The sequence below is a fragment of the Danio rerio genome, chromosome 18 (assembly GCF_052040795.2).
Source record: "Danio rerio strain M-AB ecotype USA chromosome 18, GRCz13ab, whole genome shotgun sequence".
In the NCBI taxonomy this organism is placed as follows: Eukaryota; Metazoa; Chordata; class Actinopteri; order Cypriniformes; family Danionidae; genus Danio; species Danio rerio.
In genome coordinates, this window is record NC_141038.1 from 18574628 (window position 1) to 18599238 (window position 24611).

The following is a 24611-nucleotide window of genomic DNA, read 5'->3' on the forward strand; positions in this document are numbered from 1 at the left end:
ACATCATTTCATCATCGCACTTAAGGGCATGTGTCAGAGGTACTGGTTGGGTTTATCTCAAAGCCAACATACTGGTTGACTTTTAACCTGGTTCATGTAATGGAATTGTTCTTGTCGTCATATACATTGTTTGTAAAATCTATCTCAAGGTTGCGTTAAACCAGAAAGTTCCTCAGCTAGCTCCAGGCCATAAACCTACAGAGGTTCACAGAGTTTAGCAGTGCTATCTGACGATCTTTCTAAGAATCACTCAGGAATTAAGACACTGAGGTGAGGGATACACTGTATATACCGCAAACACCTTATAAAATAATACACACTCACTTTATTTTAACTGTTAAAAAAATCCAGCTTGCTTTAATTTCTTAATTTGATTTATAGAAAATTAACCCAAGATGGGAAAACATCTGGACTAAAAAATAAAGAAATGGAACTTAATTTTATGACTGACGATAATGTGAAAATCCATTTGAATTAAAAAGCTATATAAAATATAACAATGATAATTTTGTAGGCATGTCAAACAACTTTATGTGACTAACCAAAGAGATTTTCACAGATAACGCATTCATTTTCTTTGTTCTGTTCATCTGACCTTATCAACGGAGTTCACCTAAAAGTATTTCTTAAAGCCTGTAGACAAAAAACAAGTCCTTCGGTTTTCCTGATTTCTGATCCCTGCAAATTACACTGGGGGATATCGCATACAATATGCAAGACTGAAGTCACTGAATTGTTTTCCTAATCACAGGATCGAGCGTGCATTAAACACGGGGTGTAACCCAATCTCCTGGAAGATGATGATGAAACTCCTCTTTGGAGGTCACACCTCTTTGGGCAGGTTATAAAGGTGTGCTGCACTAAAAACAGACACATGTATTAAAAGACATGCAGGCTGTAAATCGTTTATTTTGGCAGATCATAAAACATAAAATTTTATATAATGCAACGGTACACTGGAGTCACAGTTCAGTATGTGCAACAAATCTCCAGTACATACCTTTTCTGTTTATTTTAAACAGGCAGAAGTGTTGTGTCACAATCAACTACAGAACTGAAGGGCTTTTTGTGATGCAAGAGAACAAAATAATGACAATATTAAAAAATAAATAAAATTAGGAGATTGTATTAAGTTTTTAAAGGTTAAGTTCAGTCTTCTCCTTAAACAACAGAAAAAACAACCCTGTATTTAAATGTAATATTCAGAAAGCTTCAGAACTGAAGACTCCTTTAAGGAAAATGTAACACTGTGTCCATCCATAACAGCAGGTGCAGCAGACCAGAGCTAAAGTATGTGTGTACATAGGCACTCACTTACAAGCCTGCGAGTTCACACGATGAGACAGTATCTTATACTTTCGTTGTTTGACAGACGAGTGTGACTGTTATACACTGGCGACTTTTGCAGCACCCCATGTTTGGACAATGTGTAAAGATATAACTATTTCAACTTTCATCCACAGCAGCGCTCGTTTGTCATGCATACCGTCAGTTTCCTAGCTGCGAGTAGACTTAGTGTCCCACTAGTGACGATATACAGCCATATCGCACTGTTACGAGTGTGATATTGTGTTTATACAACAGTTCGACGGCATAATCGTGTATAAACAGAAAATCCAACAAAGAGAGTCTAAAAATTCTTTTGTATAAGGAACTACTTTCTTCCACTGTTCATACACATCTGCAGCTGACGTCAGAAAAACAGAAAGCATTGCTACTTCACCAACGTAATTTTAAAGATAGTATTTGAATGATTCTCTAGCGTAATGTCTAAAGTGAAGACAAAACAGGTGATTTTGCTCACATTAAGATTATAAAGCTGAACAGCATGAAATGCCATCAGTCTAGAGACATTTCCCAGTATTTCTGTTGCAATAAGGAGATCACAACAATTACCCCTGAAAAAGCCAAAGCAACGTGAACACAATCAGATTACTGTTGTGTTTGCGATAAGTAAAAACATGCAAGCATTTCCTCTTTCTTTTTTTACTGAAATGGTTTGCAGTAACGAAAGCAGAAGACTCATTAGAAACAAACAGACGGCCAACTAAAAAGTAACTCGGACTTGTACAAAAAATGGCCAACGCAAAATACATACATTCCCGATATGAGAGTCCCATCTCACAATCAATACACTACAATTACTATGGTATAAATACAGCACTACAACATACAAAAGAGAGAGATTGAACTAGAATGTCACTCACCAATTTTATAACATTTTGATCAGCTGTAGTTTTAATATACGCAGAGCTTTTCTCCTCTAAGAGCTTATTATGCAGTCTCTGTCATCATCTTGTGGATGGACAACATCAACATTCGTAGCAGTGCGATATGGCCATATATTGTCACTGGTGGGACACTACTGGCCTGTTTCCACTAAGTAGTATGTTTGGTACGGTTTCGTACGCTTTTAAGGCCGTTTTCACTGTCAAAAGGTGTACCGAACCGTACCATACCACTTTTTTGGAACCCTTTCGAAAGGGTACCAAAAAAAAAAAGGGTACCAAAAGGCGGACCTAGATGCGCAACTGAATGCTATTGGTTTACAGAGATACGTCATTGCTTACGCAACAAGCCAGAATAAAAACAAAAGAGCTGCCATGTTTAAAATACACAGCCGAGAGATCTTTTACAGCGTAAATATATATACACATAACAACGAGCCATGGTCAACCCGGGCTTAAACAAACCTTGTTGTCGTCTTGATGAACAGCCACAATGCCAAAAAGAAGAGCAGATTTACCCTGTGCCCCTTAGTTTTTTACGAGCTTTTGCTTTCTTGCTTGCGCTTGCTCCGCGTCTATATGTGAAATAACAAACTTCTTGAGCTGATGATAATAACGTGTGCTTGATTATTGACATGCTTTTGAAACCAACTGACAGAAACTGACAAAAGCGAGAGCAAAGCATGAAAAAACAAAGGAGAAACCGGAAAAAAAGGAGCACTTTTTTTTTCAGCAAACGTGAACAAACTGCCATGTTTAACTATTATCATCACCTTTTAGACTAATATGAACTCAGACTGATGGAATGGAACAGAGGCTACATGTGCTGAAGATTACACACAGATGAGAGGTTTTGATGGTATATATTTTGTGTTGTTTTTAAACCTAAATGAGGTATAAATGTATGCTGTGTGTAGTTCTTCTGTAGTTGTGTAGCAACATAACAGAGACTGTAAGGGTCTGTATGTGTTCATATATGTTGCATTTATTTATTTATTTATTTAATATAATTACAGACGTTACAGTAGGCTATTTTGCACTGTCATGGATCTGCAGTTATAATCAAATCCTGTTCATAAAAAAGTTAGTAATGAACAATTATACAGAAGTATTTGTGTATAAAGCGTTTGTTTTGTGAGAAGTGTCAAGTTGACATTATTTTGTACATTTGATTCCACTTTAATGAAAACATTTTATACTTGATTAATGGAACCATTTAGCAGAAAACGGCATGTTCTACTATAGTTTTTAGACCTAGGGCACTGCCAGTTTGGAACATCGCTGTGTCTGACGTCACCGGGTTGGTTCAGTTCCCTCAGCTGAACAGATACAGTGGGAGTAATGGATTGAACACAAAGAATGCAAAGCCTAATTCAACCCTATGCAAGAAGTTGTGGACATAGAGCTGGTGCAAATACATGTGTGTCTAATAAAAATATATATATTTGTTCTATTTTTTCTTTTAATTACCGATCACACGGAGAATTGACAGCCTAATTGAACCCAATGCACAAAGCTGTGGGCGTGCATCGCAGAGCTGGTGCAAATACAACAAATACAAGCATTTAAGTTTCTTAAGTAGTGTATTTTTCTTTTGTTAAAAGCTTTCGTTTGTTGCGCTGTGGTCCACTCTCTCATACTGCTCCATCGCTGCCTGACGAGGGGGTTTACATTCAGACTAATCCAACAATTAAAATCATACATGACTTCATGCTTTACTAAGCTTGTGGATTATGTCAAGACATATTCCCTTTTCGAGTCGATCAACCCCATCTCTCAACATGTATGAAAAATAAAAACAACGGCACCCATCTTACTTTGGTTTAAACACGAGCAGAGGTGAGAAGCTGTAGTAAAGACAGCTGTTACGTCGGCACCGGACTTGGTTGAAACCCAGACAGGCAGTCAGGCAGCGTAATACAGAGTGGACCAAAGTGCATCAAATGATTGGTAATTAAAAGGGAAAAAATGAAAAATAGAATATTTATATATTTTTATTAGACACGCATCTGATGCTTGTGTTTGCACCAGCTCCACGCCCACAACTTCACACCATAGGTTAAATTAAAATATTTCAAATAAACAAATCAAATAATAATTCAATAATCATGATCGAGTTAAAGGGTCTGCCAAGCTGAACAGTTAAAGCCTCTGTTTTTGCTCTGTTTTTAGTGCAGCACACCTTTATAACCTGCCCAAAGAGGTGTGACTTGCAGTTTCATCATCTGCTTCCAGGAGATTGGGTTACACCCCGTGCTTGATCCTGTGATTATGAGAACAATCCAATGACTTTAGTGTTGCATATTGTGTGTGATATTCCCCTGTGCAATTTGCTGGGATCAGAAATCAGGGCAACTGATGGACTTGTTTTTTCCTGCAGGCATTAAAAATTTTTTTCCTAATTGTCCTGAGTCTATTTTTAGATAAACTCAATATTATGCATATATGCAACACAAATAAAACAAACCATTGTTTTACAATAAATTGCCTAATTACCTTAATTTGCCTAATTAACCAAGTTAAGCCTATAAATTGCACTTTAAGCTTAATACTTGTATCTGAAAACTTGCTATGTAAACATTTCAGGTTAAGTTTTATGTACTGTCATCATGGCAAAGGTAAAAGAAATGAGTTATAAAAAACAACTAATATATTTAAAAATGAGTTAAAATATATGCAGGGGGGCTAATAATTCAGAAGGAGTAATAATTCTGACTTCAACTGTACAAACATATAATACATACAGTGTATATATCATCTGGCCTTATTAACTTATTAACCTTATTATTAAGTTCACCTAAAAATAGACTCTGCCCAAATATTTCTTTTTGCATGCAGAAAAAAACAAGTCTATCAGTTTTCCTGATCCCTGCAAAGTACACTGGGGAATATCACATACAATATACAAGACTGAAGTCATTGGATTGTTCTCCTAATCACAGGATCAAGCGTGCATTCAAAGCGGGGTGTAACCCAATCTCCTGCAAGATGATGATGAAACTGCAGGTCACACCTCTTTGAGCAGGTTATAAAGGTGTACTGCACTAAAAACAGACAAATGCTAGATAACAGAATTACAGAGCATGCCGCATGTAACTGTTCAGCTTGGCTAATCATAAAATATAGAATTTTATTATATATTAGGAGTGCAACGATATACTGGAGTCACAGTTAAGTACATACCTCTAATTTGAGGTTACAGTTTCGTACAAATAAGGTACAACAGGAATAACATCAAATCTCCAGTACTTGCTTTTTCTGTTTATTTCCATTATTGGCACTCACTCACAAACTTAAGAGCTCACACAATGATAAAGTATCTTATATTTAATTTCTTTGACTGATGTGTATCGTTATATCATTATACACTGAAAATCTTTACAGTATGTCTGATAATATTTGTTCTTCTGAAAAAATTCTTTTTTGTTTTATTTCGACTAGAATAAAGGCAGTTTTTAATTATTTTACAAGCCATTTTAAGGACAAATTTAGTAGCCCATTTAGGCTATATTATTTTCCAATGGTCTACAGAACAAACCATCGTTATACAATAACTTAGCTAATTACCCTAACCTGCCTAGTTAACCTAATTAACCTACTTAAGCCTTTAAATGTCACTTTAAGCTGTATAGAAGCGTCTTGAAAAATATCTTGTCAAATATTATTTACTGTCATCATGGCAAAGATAAAATAAATCAGTTATTAGAAATGAGTTATTAAAACTATTATGTTTAGAAATGTGCTGAAGAAATCATTTTACCTTTCTATTTATTTTTCAATGCTTTATCAACTTTATGGTAGCTCGCAGACAAACTTCTGAAGTGCCTTGCAACTTTGTAATTTGCAGTGCATCAAAACAATGTTTTCAAGCAGCACCCGCAATTCATTCTTAAAATGTATAGTTTGCCAGTGCAGTCAGCTCTCTCCAGTCAGGGTTCAACGCTATGCCCGATCGGGCCAGTGGTTCTGATTTTTACTTGCCCGGCCAAAATTTTCACTGGCCCCACCTAAAAAAAAAAAGTTAATAGCTATTTGACTGTGTGTGTGTGTGTGTGTGTGTGTGTGTGTGTGTGTGTGCGTGCGTGTGTGCGCCTGCGTGCGTGCGTGCGTGCGTGCGAGAAAGGCTTAACGAGGTTAATTAGGTTAACTAGACAGGCTATGGTAATTAGGCAAGTTATTGTGTAACGATGGTTTATTCTGTAGACAGTCTGAAAAACAATTAGCTTAAGGGGCTAATAAATTTGACCTTAAAATGGTTCATAAAAAATTAAAAACTGCTTTCATTTTAGCCAAAATAAAACAAATAAGACTTTATTCAGAGGAAAAAATATTATCAGACACACTATCAACATTTCCTTGCTCAGTTAAACAAAACTTAGGAAATATTTTAAAAAGAAAAAAACAACAAAGTGGGGCCAATAACTCAATATATATATATTTACAGTAATTTTTGAAATGTTTTTTAAGGAAAATTATTCAGTTAATCAAGGCTATATTTATTAAATGTAAAAAAAATAAATTGTTAAATATTCATCAACATTTTAAATAACTGCTTTCTTATTGTATGTGGTTTCAAATAAAATTATTAATCCAGACATTATTGCTTTTATTACTATTACCATTAATAAATATAATAATAATTAATATTAGTGATTTCTGAAGGATAATGTGACTGGAGTAATGAAGCTGAAATTTCATCTGTAAAATCACTGGAATAAATTAATAAATTAAATGATAAACTACTTTTGAACAATTATTTTATGCAACATTTCACAATTTGTATTGATGATGAAATAATTGCAACCTTGGTGAGCAGAAGAAGCTTATTTTAACATGTATAACAATTATACTTACCCCAAACTTTTGACCAGTTGTGTGCACTTTAAAATGTGCACTTTAATTTTAACAACCCACACACATCGTCACCAAATATAAATCAGAGAGGTCAGACTTTCTTATACAGAGCCTCATTTCAATTGTCAGGTTTTGTAAAAATCTATCTATTGAATTAATCAATCTATTAAAGAAACGTTGGCTAGAATTCTGCATTTTAGGCTTACATTATAGAGAGACAGCAGATGAACTGAGACTTCATCAGATCGCGAAGATCAATGTTGATCTGTCTTTTGAGCTGTCAGAGCGGAAATGAACAAAACAACTGGCCTAACACAACATATTAAATGATTAAAATATGGAAAAATTATCAGATATTAACTTCGGTCAATTTTCCTAACGGATAAACCGAGATCAGGTTGGATAAACAGTTCTCGGTAATATTTCAGCATGCTTTCACTTTCGCATTTACCGGTAAGAATGACATCTCGCCCTACTCATCATTCTCTCGTCATATAGCCGTATATATGGCTCTTACACAATCATAATACACTGTGACATAGCCTGGGTGGTTAGTTTGTTGCATTGTTTTGTTTTCTCACTACAATCGATCCGCTCAATAGAGCAGAGACTGTCTCATTCAGGCGATCTCGGACTGATTGATTTGGCGCGGGCGCGGATGCGAGCGCGGGCGCGGATGCGAGCGCGGGCGCGGATGCGAGCGCTGAGCGCAACTGCTAGATATATGCCAAACAAACCGCGCTAACAGGGGAAACGAGACAGATTCTGAAACAAACGTCTATGTGTTAAAGCACCGTAAGATTGTATTTGCATACAATTGACAGACAGTCGCAGCACGCAGCTCTGGCTCGATCTGGCAGGCAAAAAGGCAGCACTGGCCCGATCGGGCCAGTAACATTCTGTACACTGGCCCGAAGGTCTCGCACGCTGGCCCCGGGCCATCGGGCAGTCCTTATTGTTGAGCCCTGCCAGTAGGAATATTTGCGAACATGAATTCTGATTTATTAAAAAGCATTTGAGGAAATACCTTTAAAATGATTCATCTATCCAGCCACTGATGTGGATGTTGTCAGTTCATTTTCCTTTATTTTGTCAAAGAAAACATCACAATAGAAGCAGCAATGCAGAACATGACTGCATTTTGGTTGTTTTAACTGGTTCGGACCAGAGAAATCATTGTGGTGTAAAACGAAACTAAAACCTGTGGAAAAATTCTACAATGTATTATTGGCCACCATAGCTTTGGACCTAAAGAACCTAACCATGGGTGTGAAAGCACCCAAGTAAACAGGGAACATTTTGAAATATATAAATTAGGTAAAAGAAAACAATGATCCTTGTTTACACATTTTATAATCATAACATTTTGAACTGTAACAAATGTTCAGATAATTGCTGACATAAAGACTCCTTTTGACATCACTCATTTTCAAAAAACAAATCTGAATGACAAATTCTTTTATATTTCATCACCTCGTTATTCAGCTCAGCTTCTGACGTACCACGATGAAACCTACAAAGCCAATCCGAAAACATATAGTTGCACAATTCCAGCATTGCAAGAGCAGACGGTCATAAACAGCAAACAATAGCAAGTGCTCTACCTTTAACCTGTTTTGTGGCATACGTAACTATTCTGTGCTATAAATAGGACCAAAAAAAGAAGAAAGAGGATTATGTTTTAATGCTTCCACCCCCATTTCTTGTATTTGTGGTTTGGCATAGTTCCAGTTCGACTAATAGTTCTCTTTTTTTTCTCCACAGGTGAAAAATATGCAGGTACATGAGAAAATGTGACATTGTAGAGCGTAGAGTACACCTGCGTGCAAAGCTGTGAAAAACACAGAGCTAATGCATAATGACAGGGAGGACAACAGTTCAATTAAGACTTCAGAACGCCTTGACAGGATGGTGAAGTCTGGAATATTACAGGCTGGTGAAAGTCACAAATTAAGGAGAAGCAGAACAATAGATCAATACATAACAATGAAGCGGGCGACACAGAGGAATATACCAGATACTAACACAATAAAAAAAAAAGAGAACCAGAATCAATTCCACTTCTGGACAACCCGTGCTTCCAAAAAACACAGTTCAAGCAAGCAAACAAACAAACCACAACTGCCTATTTAAAGAAAGATTTATTTAAACGACAAACTACAGAAGCACATGCAATGAATTTGATTGTCAATTAGGAAATAAAATTCTAATTTAAATAATAAAAAAGTAAAGTCACACTTTATTTTGATGGTCCATTTGTTGAATGTAAGTTACATTAAGTCGACTGTTAAGTTGGGATTAGGGTAGACTTGGACAATAATTCGATATCAATATATATCGCAATAGATTTTTCAATAACGGTGATATGATTTTGTAACTCATTTCCAGAATTTTGAGATATATATATATATATATATATAAGATCTATACATTGTATCATTTGTCACTGAATGACTTTCAGTGCTCAGCCATCAGGAAGAGCGCAATGTCACTTGTATGATGACGTACAATCACAGACATGCTGCCAGCAGCCAGCAGGTTCGGCTTTTAAGTTCCGATAAACTTATAGTTTTGGTGATCTGCAAAATGTGCGGGAGAGTGGTGCCAACTAGCAGCAGGAACACATCAAATCTGTTCCGCCCAATAGAACATACTGAGAGTCAGAAGATGAGGCATCATAAAAGTTTAAGCCAACCTCCCCGACACCGAAATTATGTTCAAAACATATATGAAACTTGCGCGTATATACATTTAAACTTGATGTATGCATACACCCACATACATATAAACTCGATCCTTGCAAATACTCCCACATTAACACACGCACATTCATAACTTCATCGCTGCATTTACTCCCACATTAACACGCACATACATAACTCCATCCTTGCATATACTCCCACATTGACGCACGCGCGCGCTGCATGCTGGTATAGCAATCGAACAAACTCACAAAATAAAATTCACAAACATACTGATCAGGAATCTGGCTATTGTAATGCTGATGAAATAGAAAGAATGTATTTAATAGAGGTATTAAATCTGTTAAATAATAAAAATGTGTTATATAAATATTAGTCAATATAAATAGACTATATAATTTATATAAGAACTATTTTATGTTAAACCTTTTAATTTAATTAGGTAATTACATAAACAAATAAAAAATACACAGATAGACCCCTTAAAGGACGTTCAAGATGAGAAGCAACCAGAACTATGAATATACTCATCTGTTTGTAAAGGTTAAATACAAATAAAAAGTGAACATTCATTTTATGTACTTTTTTATTTAAAAAAAATAGTTATAAGAGCCTGGAAGTATTAAAGACTTTGTGAATTCAGTTTGCAGACATTTGTAGGTACAGACATCTATTGTGTGCGTTCTTGGCAGTTTTTTCCTGTCTTTTTTAATATTGTCCATATCGATATCAGAATTATATTGTATCGACCGAAATTAGAAATATAATGCAATATAAATTTTTGCCATCTCATCCAGCCCTAGATTAGGGCCAGTGTAAGTTGACATGTACTTGCAAAGTTTCTTATAGTCAGTTAAATGTTTGTTGAAGAAGCAGTATTAACAAAGCAGACAGTCAACTAATACTCAAATGCAACATCAAAATAAAATGTTACCAAATTTAATTTAAAAAAGCAGAATTTAAAGGATAAAAAAGATTGTAAAGTTTATTTTTATTTGGTAGAAATATTAACACAATTATGAGTTGTATATTAATGTATTTGTAATTCAAACAGTAAACACTATGCAAAATTAAATTTCTAGTTTTCAGACAATTTCTACTTTATTACAAAATTATATATTTTTTAAAGACACCAACATGAATGACTTCTGTATTGTATTTGTTTCTTATAGTATTCTATTTATATATTTAGACATGGACATCACATCAAAGTTACAGGGTTTCTGTAGATACCATAAAAACCTTTTTAAGACCATTGAGTATTAAATTTAAGACCTATAACCCAATATCAAAAACACGCATATACAAAGAGAAAATGCAATAACAAAATTAGTTGCAAAATAATTTAAAAAAAAAATTGACCGTACTGAAGACATGTTAAATGAAAACAAGCAAGCTCTAGTTGTAAACATACACTTTCTTTTAACATAACCTGTCTTTAAAAATAAAAATTGACAAATGTTTTAAAAGTTTTTAAAACTATAATAAACTAAATGTATGCACAACAGCCTGTCCAAGTTCGTGTCCTCAGCAGTAAAAACATAGAGAATGTTATTTCAAGGAAAATAATGCACGCCAGATTGAAGCCTATACTTTACTGAAAAGAACCGGCAGTGAATAGCAGGTTATAAAGTTGTAAACAATGTTGAGTTTGTTGCACAGAGTGATCATTTTGCTCCTTAGTCAGGAGCTGCGCAGGTAGTAATTATGATTTGCATGTATGTTTTTTTTTCTCAAAGGGACGGCACCTACGACATGAGCCGCACTCCGCAGTGAAAGTTTAATTGAAAGTATGCACGTCATTTAAACGATCAGTATCACATTTTAGACTTATTATAATAACAAGCATTTGATATGTTTTTCTTTCAAAGCAAACACATAGTGTTGTGCATGATAATAAACATTTAAAAGTGCCAGTATAACTACTCTATAATATTGATATAATATAATATTATTATTATATACTATAATATTGCAAGAGGGAATCAAGCAAGTGGATAATAACAAATGTCTTATTTTACCATCGGAGAAAAATGTCTAATAATATTCTCAATGACAAATTGCAAGCATATGTCTCAAACATAATAATTCAATTTCAGAATTTTGAATAGTTGCATTCTGTTGTATCACGTTACTGTTCATTAATGACCAGGGCAAATTTAAAGTCTATTCCACTCCACTGTTCCAAGTCTATACAAAATTTAGCTATTTAACTAACAGGAGACCTACACATAGGGCTAATATAATTATTATTTTACCATATATTTGAGAAATAACAATAATAATAGCCTACTTATATTAAACTTTATTTTACATCTACAGAATCACAAGAAAATCTTAAACTTTATTCCAAGCTAATTTTTAAAATAATTTATCCAGAATTGTGCAGCTCTTTTACAGTTGCCCATCTGTTTTACAATTTAATAGGCAGAATAAAATAATATTCATTAAGTTAAACACAGTTTCAGGTATTTTTAGTGGTGGTGGTAATGCCCCAACTAGTGCCGCACAAATTTAGCAATCGTCCCACATTTGGTTTTGTTTAATGATGGTCTTGCTAGAACATATAGTTACGCTCTCAGGGCCAAGGCTCTCAGTAACGCATTCACCATAAGACAACCATTTAAACCTGCACCACATTGTGTATTTCGCATGATGAGAAGTAATACAAAGGACAACTAATGGACAAGACGTGCATATGAAAGGAACTGCAACCGATCGGACGTTGCAGTTTCTGAATAAATTCCGTGATCCAGCCGCAATGGTATTATAATGTAAAATATCAAGCCTAACTCTATCAGATGCAGTGGCCTGAAGCAAATCAATGCAATAAAGTGTAACTTACTAGCTAAGCATGAGGAATTTATGAACTGACATAGCACAAAACAAAAATGAATAAACCTCTGAATGCATGTTCAAGCTGAAAAAAACAGTACAAATTAATACAAAAATAAATCCTTTTGGAAAAAGTCCCTATTTATAACAATAATAATGAGTTTATTTTCACTGTAGTTTTACAAAAAGGTTTAACTTATATTATTATCATTATAAAAGACTTGTTTTCAGTAATTAGATCTGGTTACATTTGATCTTTAAATGACAGGTAGCAAAGCTCTCAAGGCTTGTTTATAATATATTAGAATTATATAATTATTAGAGGTTTAAGATAACTACATATGTTAATAAACTCCACACATTTTTTGTGGGAAAAAAACAAACTATTAAATTATAAATCAATTGTTTTGTGAAATTAAAAATTAAAATGATTTTTTAAAATAATTTTATAATTATAATAAACTTTAATAAAAAAAATAAAAAAGCCATATCACCCATTCCCATTATATTTATACAAGTTATCATATAAAAACCCTCAAATTGTAAAACAAATCCCCCCCTACCCCAAGTATCAGTCAATCAAATGTGGTGCTGAGACACAGTTTCATCCACTGCCAAAGTTAAGAAACGTATTGCATTATTTAAAACATCAATTTCCTTAAAACAATCAGTCTTAATCTGTAGCATCAAATGATAGAGTAGCGATGACCCAATAACAATCAATACGCACAAGCAAACACTCAAACTTGCCTTGACACATTTAGGCACAGCCAAAAGAGTGATCATGCACACCTTTCAACGTCAGAGGGAATTGCTTTGTGTGTCAATATAAGATGACAGTCCTGTCTTCGCCACGCCTGGGAAATGGCTCACGCCATGTCCAAACATAATTGTTTCCTTCCTGCATTCCTTAGTCAAGCAAGAAAACTCCCTTCTTTCGTGATCACGTGCTTGATACTGTATAGGGGTGATTTACGTCAGCTTTTTTTAAAGACGTAACAATACACAACAATGAATCTCACTTTCACCTGTGTTGTAGGTGATGCAAAGTTACATAGCAATTCCAAAATCATGCAACGTTTGCTAGTTGCATGAGCTTATTTCCATGACATATCTGCAGGTTTCAGGAGGATATTAAATAGCAAAATTCCTACCTTAAAACACTTACAAAAGTTTCATAAGTAAATGAATTATTGGTAAATCTGAGACACATCCTCGTATTTTTATAGTGCAATATAAATGGAGCTGCATTGGGGCCAATGATTATTCTGATAATTCTAATAATTATTTAGCAATATTTTTGTAAAATAATCGGATAAATAAATATTTTTTCATTTGACATTTTGCTTATTAAAAATATATTTATTAATGTTTTATTATTATTTTTAATATGTAAAAATGCAAAAACCACAAATCGAGTTCAATGATCTTTAATTTAGACATTTTAAAGCTTAAAAAAAAACAAATTATGCTTTTAAACAGTTAAAAGTTGTTCCCTCTGTGATCGTAACAAAGTTAGGAATAATCTAGAAGTAAAAAATATCTATATTAATTCGCGGGTCACAAGTGTTCTGAACCAGTGATCTGTGAAAATTATGGTTCAACCGTGATCCGGTACATCCCTAATTATCATGGAGGCTATAGTCTTCTTGGAGGCATTTACTGTAAAACTCTCTCAAGCCTTGAAGGACTAGGGGTGCATGCTTTTTTTTCCCAGCAGCCAGTTCTGTACCCTTTATTGATTAGGCAGCTGTGTATCCTGTTGATAGCTCCTCAGTCATGTGAGCAGTCAACAAATCTATAAGGCATACGTTGAAAACAAATTTCATTATCTATAATAATTCAATTCCTTGTTACAGCCCTAAATAGAAACCAAATAATGTACTGTCACACCTCTTTAAATTACAATAAAAATTTTATAGAGGACTAAAAATGTTGTAAACATTTTCGTACATTAACTTAAAGCTACAAACAACAATAAAGAGTCTAAAAAAATTTTATTCAAGCTTAACTTATTGGTAAGGCTTACATGAACAACCTATGACAAACATGGAATTGGCTGTTTTTTTTACATTATCTAATCTAGTAATTTTTTTTGTCCCAATTACTTGTTGAAATTAGTTGGGTTGCCTAACCTTTTTAATGAGAGAATTACTTAAACATACATTAGTCACCTTTCCTGCAATCTGTAGTAACGCATCAAATCAGCATCTGTTTTTGTAATAAAACTAAAAGAATCTGAAAGATCAATCTTTGATTTATAAATAAATATCATATTCATGCATCATCTTGATTTACTGCTATTCGTCCCCTCATAAAAACCGCAATTACATGTTGAATGAAAAAATGTAAACTTACATTTAATGTCTAAACAAATGTTTTAGCTTAGAATGTTAGTTTCTCATCTGTTTAACACTTTGAAGTTTGAAGTTTAACAGTAATTGATTTGCTGTCAGGACTATAGCCTGCAAAATGGAAAAAAATCTTGTGAATTTCTAACTTTTACAGATAAGGATTCACCTGTGAAATGTAAGGTATGTGCTGAGGAAAAAATGTTGAATGCTTTTACCATTATAAAGCAATGTCACGGACCTCAGAGGATACTCTATGCATATGGGTTTGCTTTAAAGTAAAGCTTTTCAATGTAAGAAAATGTGTTTGAAAGAAAACCATGTGTTTTTCCAAAATCAGCTTAGTCTGTCTCCTCTGCTGTAGCTCATATGCATTTTGTCTATAGAATTATAATATTCACTATTGTAAATCAACATGACTGGTAGATGTGTCCATGCACAATGCCCAGTTAATACACTGTGGATTTGTGTTCACTGTTGATAATTAATTATTAATAAAGTTGATTACTGATTATAAATTCATATACAGTTATGAATTTAACTGATAAGCCATTTGAAAGAAAGAAGTGACTTACTATTATTTGTCTTCGCATGGTAATCAATTCATGAATGACAAATGTCTAAATATTACATCACTTTTTTCCCAAACAAAGGGTAGTATTGTTGTTCAAAAGCGGAATGGAATGACAAACCTTACTTTCTATATAACAATGATGTATTTAATCTTGAATAAAGCATGAGGCAGTTTAATAAACCACACAGTGTGAGCGCAGTGGAACTGAAACTCCACGTGTACAGATCAATGGTAAGGGCATTAAGCATGATCATGCATTTTTCTAAGATTTTGTAAGGAACAATAAAACTTTCTGGTGACACTACCTATGCACAGCAGGTTACAGCTAATTAGGAATGCACCAAAATGAAATTCTTGGCCAAAACCAAAAAACGAAAAAAAGGGAAGCAAGGCAGAAAACTGAAATAAATTATGCCATGTGTTAGTACTAGGAGTGTGACGAGATGCTTACTCCACGAGACGAGACACGAGATTAGGTTCATGAGAACAAGAGACAAGATCATGATTTTTAAGAAATCTTGAAAGATGAAATATATGAATGGAAGATAGTCTTTTATTCAACTTAAAAAGAAAAAAAAGGAAAGCTATTTAGCTTTTTTTAAATCAATATTCAATTAATGGTATTTTATATTTATTTTAATGAATTCTATGCAGTAAAGGAGATGTACACACTGCTAAATATTTAGCTATAAATTACTGACTGGCTTCTCCCCTGTACAGTTTCACATGAGAAATCAAACTCATTTTCATTCTTTTCATTCTCTTTCTTTCAGCGAGATTAATTTATGTCCCCATGACAATCTCTGATCTACTGAATGTAAGTGAAGTAAGGACTGATAGGATAGTTGTTTTAATGTAATTTGATACTGTACGCAAATAAAAAAAAACATCATAAACGAACGATGAACTAGTGTTTGGTGATAAGTGTTTGTGTGTGTGCAAATGCATGGAGATGTGTGTGTCTGTGGTCCTTTACTGACTGGGTAGGTGCAGAAAATAGTGTCAAACAGCAATTTGTGTATTGCTTAAAGCAGGGGTCACCAATCTCTGTACTGGAGGGCCGGTGTCCCTGCAGGGTTTAGCTCCAATTTGCCTCAACACACCTGCCTGGATGTTTCAATTATACCAAGTAAGACCTTGATTAGCTTGTTCAGGTGTGTTTGATTAGGGTTGGAGCAAAAATTTGCTAGACACCAGCCCTCCAGGAACAAGTTTGGTGACCACTGGCTTAAAGTATGAATCAGCCTTATCCTGTGGCGAGAGATGGCTAAAAACCATGTTAATAGTTACGGTTTTTAAAGGTCTGTACTGTACTCTGAAAATGCGACTGAAATAGGAATACTCCATGCCTTAAATCTATTTCGTGTTTACAATGATTTCGACTTTCAGCACATCTACGGATGGGTATCGTTAAGGTTTTCATGTTATTACTACTTTTATCGATACCCCTTATCGGTTGGGTACTTTAATGGTTCTCTTATTGGTACTTTTTGTGGTGTTATTCTATATATAAGAAGTCAGAATGATTAGCCCCCCTGAATTATTATCTCCGCTGTTTAATTTTTTCCTCAATTTCTGTTTAACAGAGAAAAGATTTCTTCAACACATTTCTAAACATAATAGTTTTAATAACTTGTTTCTAATAACTGATTTATTTTATCTTTGCCATGATGACAGCAAATAATATTTGACTGGATATTTTTCAAGACACTTCTATACAGCTTAAAGTGATAATTAAAGGCAAAACTTAAAGTTAATTAGGTTAACTAGGCAGGTTAGGGTAATTAGGCAAGTTATTGTATAACAACAGTTTATTTTATACCTTATCAAAAACAAATTAGCTTACACACACACACAATCATGTTTTTAATGTAAAATAAAGCAAAACCAAATGGTTTGAAGGAAAATAAGTTCCAGTTTTTAACCTTTTTTCTTTTAAAGAAAAATCAACATGTTTGTCTTTTTTGGCAAAAGTCGAGATATTTCTTGGTTTCTCGTGCTTGCTGCAGTTGAAAATACCCTCTTTTAGTTGCAAAATGCATTTAAATAATCAATATTCATGTTAACAACATAAAAATTAGCTTTTTATTTTAGAATTTCTTAATAAGAATAGTTTATTATTAGGATATATTTGCAAATACAGTAATGTAAAAGCATTTTAAATGTTTAAGATTAATTTTGGCTACTACAAAAAATACTGCTTTCATTGTAAAAGAATGTGTGTATTTATTTAACTATTACTATTATACTAATTTTAAAGAGACCTTATGTGATTGACTGCTAGCAAAACAATGTGGATGATGTACCTTTAGCTAGGCAGTAGAAACTTTTCATTTGTCTATTTGCAGTTACTGCACTTTTGAAAGATGCTCAGCCAGATTGCTTGCGTTTCTGCTTGTGCAAGAAAACAACTTGTTGCGTTTGTGCACTCGGGAAATACAAACAATTTATTTCTCTGCCACTACGCAAGCTTACGAGCTGTGTGTATGTGCAAGCCTGTGTTGCGAGCTATGTGTGTGCGCTTAGTGCAAGCGTCCACTGAGCATGCACAGCCAAGAACTGAAGGCTTTTATGCTTGACATGCTCGCCTTTGTACTATTGGGTGAAAACACAAGCATTTCTCCTGTGAGACTGTCAACTGTACAGATGAATATCGCAAATTAGAAAAGGTTGATCAGTTACATTATGCTACTGTAAGTAATGTTTATTCAGCAATAGTTCTCCAGTACCAATAGCAGAACCTTTAATGTCAGAGCTTATCGAAACTTCTGTCTTTCATAATGTCGCACCGATACTGATAAATTACAGAGTTTCAGTACCCATCTAAAAGCATATCTAAAGTGCTATTCCATCACTTGAGCCCTAATTTGTGTGGCTGGAGTTGTAGCCTCTGTCGGGTGTGGCATCCCCGAAGTTCGGTTAAAAGAAATTTTTATGTCACAAACACCCAACAAAAAACGTGACATGCACAACACTGAGACCAGCCTAGGTTGCCAGGTGTGTGAAACGGACTTGATTTGTGGTTCAAATCCAATCCTGCCTCCAATCTTCAATGTTAATTTCACCCTCATGCTTCATCAGAACATCACAACTCACAAGACAACTTTTCACCTCGACACGGGACATAGATCTCATCACACACCTAATTAGTACCATTGTATTTGAGACTAAAATCAATTTCTGTTTGCATCACAACACGCTGAAAGCAAATGGTCTGTTCTGATACTGTTTTCTGGCACCTTTCTGGACTTTGAATGAGTCTGAAACCTAGCTGTATTTGAAAGAAGCTTTCCAATTTCATCGAAGATATCTTAATTTGCATTCCGAACACAAAGAAAGGTCTCAGGAGTTTGAAATAACACGAGGGGGAATAATAATACTAATAAAAAAAAACATTTTGGGTGAATTCGCCCTTTAATAGTACACAATTTAGTCTCTTTTACCTCCAAACTGACTTGGAACAAAACTTTGCCTTTTCGTTTCTCAGCAATTTTTTTAATATGCACATGCAGGGCCCTTTAGTGTCATATTTATCCATGACAGGCTTAAAACTGCTGCGGTACTAGCATACAAGCACTAAGCAAAACATTGTTTCAATAGCTACTATTGTTAAAAAGCATATCCATATTTAACCCGTATGTATAACCCAATACACATTTATTTAGTCAATACTGCAATCTACCCAAGCTGTCTTAATTACTACATTCACAAGAAATGGGATAAGAGTCATTTGAGACACAACAAGGTTCTATGAAGTCAAATCAATTAGGTGTGAATTTCTCTCTACTCAGACTGGTAAATGACACCATACAAGTATCTTGGAAAAGGCTTACAAAAAGATCATTGACCCCCCTTGAGGGGATTTGGAAAAACTAGATGGAATATTGCCCATGTTTTGTGGAATCTTGGCTTCATTAATGAAATGTGAATCTCTTTCTATCTAGGAAAAAAAAGAGCTGACCTGTCATGACCAACAATGGTGTAGCCATGAGATACAAACAACCTGGAAATTTCCCATAAAGTGACCATAATCTAAACATGCAATCTGAGTCTGTGGTTATGCAAGTGCAGCACATTGATAAAGAAGTTAGTGTGTGAGGGGAAACACGAAAAGACTATTGTGATAATGTCAGGAAAGACCATAGCGCCGGAAGATTCAGAGTCCATGAACTTCCAAACAGCTTGCTGTAGACAGTGAAAGTAACAACAGTCTTTAGCTCCTCAATTTGCAATGAACTCTCAGTTCCACAAATGCAGATACTCGCAATTAGCACATCAAAACTGTAGCTTATTTCTGCACTTCTCACTTCTAAATAAAAGAACCAATATGGTGTTCATGCAAATCCAAAACCACAGCTTGTGTCAGCTTAAAATCTGACAGACCAGCATAAAACAAAACAGATACTCGAATGAATTCAAAATGCCAAAGGATTTTGTAGTCAAATTATAAATCCATTAAAAAATAAGTATCAACTAGGGGTGTGAATCTACACTGGTCTCATGGTTTGGTTATGATGATCATGCCATCAATTCGGTTAAATTCGATATATTGGTGCATCACGGTGCATTGACAATGCTTTCCATCCAGTTTTATATTTTACTTAGCAATACATGAATTCTTGTACAAAAAATGTATAATCTATGAATAAATTTATATTTATATATTATTCGTAATACAATTTTGTCCTTTAATACAAGCAGTCAAATATATGAACTGCACCTTTAATTTTTATCTGCTCAAAGAAAACACTCTTTTTAAATGCATCAAGCAAAACTCAAGAACATGCACAGAAAAACACGAGCAGTTATAGCAAATATACTAATGTAAATAATATACCGCTTGCTTTTTGAGCGTTGTTGAGCGAGTTCTTAAACGCCTGTGATTAATTACGCATTCAACAGAAAGGGCTGCTTTTGGCTCTTGCGCTTTTTAGCAAACAGTGACAGACACAGATGTTAAACGGCCTCAGCGATCACCTTAGCCCCTATAAACAGCAAAGCAGAGGAGAAAGCCCGATCTGCAGACACGCTCGTATCTGGATCCACAAGTATAGTTATTCAGACCCCCTAGTTTTTCTTGATTCCACAATTGCTGAATCCTCATCCTGCAAAATTCCTAATTTGAATGCAAAATAAAACTCGCAAAAATACGTATATAATCTCATAAAACATTCATATAATCAAATTATATTTATTTCAGTTTGCAATTAATTGTTTTACAAGACTTACAGACAATGCATACGCAGCACACGTGATGTATTAGAGTATCTCTCATTACATGGGAGTGGGGGAGAAATTGTTTTGCAGCCTGTGCAGTGAGCAGATGTGGATGAAGCGCGAGTGATTTACATGTGAAGTCACTGCAAAGATTGGATTAGACATCTTGTGGCACAAATTGTGCTTTTTTGCATTTGACGCACTTCAGACTAGAGGTCGGCATTCGACCAGAGCATGATCATGCAGATCATGCGGGACCCGACCAGATTTCTGCGGCGCGGGAATTTATTTCCAAATAACTCGCGGGAGCGAGATGATGTCAAATGCTCTAGGGAGTGAAATCTGAGTGAAACTAAGATTGTGGCTAAAATAAGAGTTATACAACCTTCCTTTGGCTTAATCCTTACTGTTTTAGATCTGATCTTGTCTGAGACCAAAATAAAAAAAAGCTTTATTTTTTTTTTCTGTGTCATTGTGTAAGATTGCACACCTAACACAGCAGGCTGCCTAATATGGTAAATTATATATATATATATATATATATATATATATATATATATTTTTTTTTTTTTCCCAAAATTGTCAAAATTGCTAATTTCTGAGAATTACCTCAACAAAATCAGTCATATTTAATTGCAAAAAAATAAATAAATAAAAAATAAATAAATGAATAAAATAAAAAAATAAAATAAAAAAATAAATCACAAGAAAAAATTTGTGTAAAACTCAGAGGTCTGGTTAATGTTGTAACAGCGGAAAAAGGAGATAAAACATTACCTTACGATCATGCCAGCAGGTCAAAGCGGCCACAGAGAGTGAGTGAAAAAGAGTTTACAGCTTCCATTTATTCCTAGCTGGGTTCTGATGTACTTCTCTGATGTACTCATAAGCAATGAATTGTGCACAGTTACTGAACCAATACCAAATTGTTTGCGTCTGCATTGAAGAAACAATTAATTAACTCTAAATATTAACTACCTATGGACTTAACCCAAAGAAGCTATTACTGAAAAAAAAAATGTAATGAAAAAGTCAAAACAAATATTTTTATGTTACTTTAACTTATCTTAATAAGTTAATCAAATCAAACAAAACTTTTTAAAGTTAAACCAAGTTTCTTGTAGGATACAGATGTTAATTTTTGATGCAATTAATTGAGTAAGAAAGAAAATAAATGCTTGATGACAAGACTTCCAATTTTTGTTTCTTTTGCATTTTCATCACAAGACAAAGTAATATATTAAGAAAAATAAATAAATAAGAAAACAATGATAAATAGCATAACTTAGTTGTAATAAAAAAAATCCTAGATAGATGCAAGTTGAGATGACAAAAAAGTTGAAGGCATCAATAATTTTTTACAGTGTAGTAATCCTCCTTTTCAGATTCAAAAATTGCGCACAAGTAAGCTACATAGCAAATTATACTATACAAACTGGTATAAATCTGCACAGATTTATTGCTTTTTAATGTGCAACGAGCATTAGACACTATGACTCCTTTGTTAGTATCCCAATTGAGAGTATTGTGAATTTTTTCAACTCACCTTGGTGGCATGTTTGTGGGCGATCGTGGTTTGAGCGTCTTCTCCTTCTCGTCTTTTTTCTCTCTTGGCTCTCGAAGAGGTCTTTCTCTCGGCCTTCCCTCCTTTTCGTCTCGTTTCAGACGATCCCTGTCCCATTCATCCTTCCTACGTCGGCTGTCCTTCTCCCGTTCCCGTTCTCTCTCCCTCTCTCGCTCTCTCTGTCTGCGCTCCCGTTCACGGTGGTCTCTCTCACGCTCCCGCTCCCTCTCACGGTGCCGCTCGCGTGGATCTCGTTCCCGCTCTCGGTCCTGATAAAAACAAAAAAATCTCTATGTCTAGCATTTGAAATGAACACTAGATTCTGATCATAATACAGCAACTTAAATGTCATTATTTTTGTCAATTAAATACATGTCACTATTATGTAATATAACTTTGGACATCAAAACCTTTGCTCTTAAGTATCAGCTAATATGTAATATATAAACCAAACTGATTCATCTAGTTTGATCCGCAAGTCTCCAGAAAAGACATGATCAGGGATGTAATGACTCACAGGGGAATGGGTTGAAAATTGATGCAAGTGTGTGACAATTCCAATCAGTTGGGATTTTAAGTGAATAGATTCATGATAAATGTTTTATGTAACAGCTAACAGTTGTGTGTACTGCCCACTTGATTAACCGTAAAGCTGCTTTGAAACAATTATTGTAAAAAGCACTATATAAATAAACTTGAGTTTAATTGACTTAACGTGTACTAGTGGCAAACAAGAGCAACGATCTCCACCGGTTTTTACCAGTTCAAATTTGTACGTTTAAATGGATGACAGTAAACATGACAAGTAGTGAAGAGAACAAAGCTGACAACAGGTATGTTTCCATCCAATAATGCGAATGAACTTTATGCGTAAAACTAGACTAACTCATAAAAGCCGCGCTAAAAAAGCAGCGTTTCCATCTAACTAGTCAAAGCCTACAAAAATTAACTGGCACCAAACACCAACAGTAAAAACTAAATTTGCTGCAGTGGGAGAAGCTGCGTCAATCTTTTCATCTAATAGATGACTTGCGCCTCAGAACACAATCCTGACACTCAGTAAATGCGCGGTGGCATTTGAAGGTGTCAGACACGAAGCACAGAAGCTCTTGATTCTGGAGGTCATTAATAATATAATAACACTAATACTGAGATGGTTAAGGCATTAAAATGCAAAGAAATAAACAGTAATTTAAGCCTTGCTACATTTGTAATTCCATAAACACATAACCACAATTTATATCATTATAAAGATAAGCGTGTTCATATAAACACTATAAATAAAGACTTTTCCCTCAATCCCCGGGTCTGAATGCAGACTCAGTGCAGCAGGTCTCTTGCCCTGTCTAATTTAACCATTAGCCCAGCTGATAATCTAGAGGATTTAGGCAAACACAGCAGCACATTGATGTGTCTAAATGTGAATGAACTCCTGATAAAAGATAAAGTCCACCATTCTCCAATTCTCGTACTGCTCTCCTGACAAAAATGCTTGCAGCACACACAGCTTTGCTGTATAGACCCTGACAGGGTCGCGGGGAAAAAACATGCAAAAAAAAACCTGTGGATCAAGGAAACAAACAGATACGACCCTTCATGAACAGCTAAATACTGTGTGCCGTGGGTCCATGGACGCGTCTTACCCAGTCATCAACGTAGGATCTCACAGCTTGGCACTGGCAGGTCTGCCTTGCCTTCGGAAAGCACATGCTCTCATAAATAATTAAGAAGCTGGCTCTTCTTATAGCATAAGAAAACTCCACTAGGAATAATCATGAGAAACCAATTTTGATCCTGCCCCAAAAATCATTTTAAACCCGGAAGCTGAAATTAGCTGACAAAAGCTCAAAAAATTATCCAGTTTTCCCCACAATTAAAGCTAACAGATGCTAACATTGTCCTACCTGATGCTCAATACACACAAATCTGTTCAAATCTCAAAAAAAGTACTCAAGGGTTTTGTGAACCTTAAAGAAATTAATACATAATTTTTGATAGAGTTTGGGGACCTTTTTTTTTTTTTTTTAAAGATGGTGGATTTGGAAATGTTTTACTAGGTGATTAGTAAAAGAGGTGATATTGTATTCTGATGAAAAATACTAAGAAGCCTTTTGGTTTGTTTGTTCACTTGTTTACTTGTTGGTTTATGTTATATCTGACACATGGAAATGTGTATGTACAAGTTAAAATATAACAAAAAGGAATTGGTAAAAAAAGAATAACAACAACAACAACAACAACAACAACAACAACAACAACAACAACAACAATAATAATAATAATCAA

The 24611-nt window shown here is 34.6% G+C and overlaps 1 protein-coding gene across 17 annotated transcripts in view; it reads right to left on the reverse strand.

Annotated features, from left to right (window-relative positions):
• The window catches only part of zc3h18 (zinc finger CCCH-type containing 18), a 67729-nt gene that overhangs the window by 28545 nt on the left and 14573 nt on the right, over nt 1–24611 (reverse strand). For all 17 annotated transcript variants that reach the window (XM_087292063.1, XM_087292061.1, XM_087292055.1 and 14 more), the window contains 1 exon segment: nt 22308–22594. In XM_087292063.1, the coding sequence (XP_087148189.1) occupies nt 22308–22594 (287 nt within the window).